Source organism: Silene latifolia, chromosome X (assembly GCF_048544455.1).
Source record: "Silene latifolia isolate original U9 population chromosome X, ASM4854445v1, whole genome shotgun sequence".
NCBI lineage: Eukaryota > Viridiplantae > Streptophyta > Magnoliopsida > Caryophyllales > Caryophyllaceae > Silene > Silene latifolia.
In genome coordinates, this window is record NC_133537.1 from 179890882 (window position 1) to 179893572 (window position 2691).

The 2691-nt window shown below is 41.9% G+C and overlaps 1 protein-coding gene across 1 annotated transcript; it reads right to left on the minus strand.

The window, feature by feature from the left end:
• Window positions 1-1664: 1664 nt before the first annotated feature.
• On the minus strand, window positions 1665-2332 carry LOC141618809 (uncharacterized). The gene is made up of 2 exons (XM_074435882.1): window positions 2000-2332; window positions 1665-1832 (listed from the first exon to the last, which is right to left on the minus strand). Exons 1-2 carry the CDS (start codon window positions 2330-2332, stop codon window positions 1665-1667), a joined length of 501 nt encoding a protein of 166 aa, XP_074291983.1.
• Between the last annotated feature and the right edge of the window lie 359 nt (window positions 2333-2691).

The following is a 2691-nucleotide window of genomic DNA, read 5'->3' on the forward strand; positions in this document are numbered from 1 at the left end:
CTTCTTGGTGTTTTCATTTTGATTTGGGTTAAGGACTTTGTTTGTGATTGTGTGAGACTGAAATCAAACCTTCTAAATTAGATCTCTTTGCTTTGTCGAAAACCCTAGATTTGGTTGAGCTAAAATTTAGAGAGGTTGATTTATTTGGAGATAAGGTTGGGTGAGTTTGAGTGCTTGTGAGGGAGATTTAGGTTTACTAGAAAAGAGAAGTTGATGTGTCTTGATATGTGTGGTGGAAATGAGGAGAAGAGAAGAAAGTTTCGTAGCTAATAGAAGAGTAGCACGGGAGGGAGACGCGCGGTTCATTGAGGGAGTCGGGCGTTTCCTGCTTCAGAAAATTTTTGTATACGCAGGGAGGGACGCGCGACCTGAAGTCAGTCAGCCCGTCTCGAGCACTGGGACGCCCGCCCTGTGGCTTGGGACTCCCGAATTTCGTATCAGGATAAAAATTCTTCTTGACAAGCAGATAGGGAAGTGCATCCCTAGGGGTGATACGCCCGTCTTGAGCATTCGGGACGCCCGTCCTGATGCTAGGACGCCCGATTTTCGTTTCAGCATAAAAACTTTCAATCTCTCTTGGCTCCAGCTCCAATGAGTCGAGACCAACTCGTGGGGATCCTCCTTTTAGCTCTTCTATAGTTTCTTCTTCCTTCATTGAGTGACATAGGCTCTCTCTTAGCCTAGGCAAAAGCTTCCCCACACTTGAGTTTCAAATCCTTCACACATCAAACTTGAGTAGTAACCCTCCCTCACTTACTCTCATGTCAAAAATTGTACTTAAAACAAGGAATTAAAATGCAATGCAATGAAGTTAAGTGCAAGTAATTTAGTATATTTACAAGTGGTGGCTTAGGGTGGACTCCACCAAACGTTCCTCACTTAATCTCATGTCAAAAATTGTACTTAAAACAAGGAATTAAAATGCAATGCAATGAAGTTAAGTGTAAGTAAGTAAGTTAGTATATTTAAAAGTGGTGGTTTAGGGTGGAATCCACCAAACTCTCCTCCATTTTAATGCTTCATCATGGTGGGAGATGCTCAAGGCGGATGGCCTAAACTTCTCCTACAAAAGCTCCTTCATAATAAGGCTTGATACGTCGACCATTGACTTTGAACCGATTTCCATCTTCCGACAATAGCTTAAAATCTCCATACTTTCTAACATTTGTGGTCACAAAGGGACCCGTCCATCGTGAATTCAACTTTCCGGAGAAGAGCCGATATCGGGATTTGAATAGAAGGACTTTATCTCCCTTGTGCAGGGCCTTTTGCTTGATTCTCTTGTCATGAAGCAATTTGGTGCGTTCTTTGTAGATCTTTGCATTCTCATATGAGTGAAGTCGAAACTCCTTCAATTCTTCAATTTGCAAGATCCTCTTCTCTCCACTTAGCTTGAGATCAAGATTAAGAGCTATGACTGCCCAAAAGGCTTTGTATTCCAATTCAAGTGGCAAGTGACAAGCCTTTCCATAGACTAGCTTGTGAGGTGAAGCTCCTATGGGAGTCTTATAAGCCGTCCTATAAACCTAAAGAGTGTCATCAAGTTTCATGATCCAATCCTTACGAGTCTTGTTAACAACCTTCTTAAGAATTTGCTTTATCTCTCTATTGGAAACTTCAACTTGACCGCTTGTTTGTGGATGGTATCCCAAGCCAGTTATATGTTAAACACCATACTTTGTCAAGAGATATGCAAGTTTCTTCTCATGAAAATGTGTTCCACCATCACTAATAATTGCGCTAGGAACTTCAAACCTTGGGAAGACCACTTTTCTTAGGAGCTTGGCCACCGTCTTTGCATCGTCGGTTGGAATAGCAATTGCTTCTACCCACTTTGACACGTAATCAACGACAACTAGAATGTACTTGTTGCCTTGGGACGATACAAAGGGACCTTGGTAATCAATGCCCCAAACATCAAATATTTCAACCTCCAAAATTCCTCGTTGTGGCATCTCATTCCTCCAAGATATGTTCCCGGTTCTTTGGCAAGGATCACCTTGAAGGATAAACTCTCTAGCATCTTTAAACATGGTGGGCCGATAGAAGCCCATTTGTAGGATTTTAGCAACCGTCCTTCTAGCTCCATGGTGTCCTCCATATGGGGATGAGTGGCAACCTTCCAAAACATCTTGAACTTCCCATTGTGGCACAGACTTCTGGTAAAGCCATCACTACATGCTTTGTAGAGATTAGGATCATCCCAAAAATACATCTTCACTTCAAATAAGAATCTCTTTCGTTGATTGTAGTTCAAGTTTGGAGGAAGAACTCTTCCCACAATGTAGTTCGCAAAATCGGCAAACCATGGTTTTGTGTTTGTTCGAGCCATGTGTGGTGGCCATTAAAACATGATTGGGAAATGAATCATTGATTGGTGTATCTTCATCATTGTTGTCAAACCGAATCCTTGACAAGTGATCCGCAACTACGTTCTCGGCTCCTTTATTGTCTCTTATCTCTAAGTCAAATTCTCGAAGCAATAATATCCACCTCAAAAAGCGCGGCTTCGATTCTTTCGTCACGAAGAGATGTCTAAGAGCACGGTGGTCCGAGAACAATATCACCTTTGATCCAAGTAGGTAAGAGCGGAACTTGTCCAAAGCATAAACTATAGCAAGAAGTTCCTTTTCCGTGGTATTATAGTTAACTTGTGAGGCATCAAGGGTCTTGCTTATATAGTATATTGCA

Bases quoted from the DNA above. Each gene is read 5' to 3' on its own strand.
- LOC141618809 (XM_074435882.1), bottom strand. From the start codon at position 2,332: ATGGCTCGAACAAACACAAAACCATGGTTTGCCGATTTTGCGAACTAC. The intron at 1,833-1,999 runs GTGATCCTTGCC...TACGTGTCAAAG, and splicing joins TAGAGAGTTTATCCTTCAAG to TGGGTAGAAGCAATTGCTAT.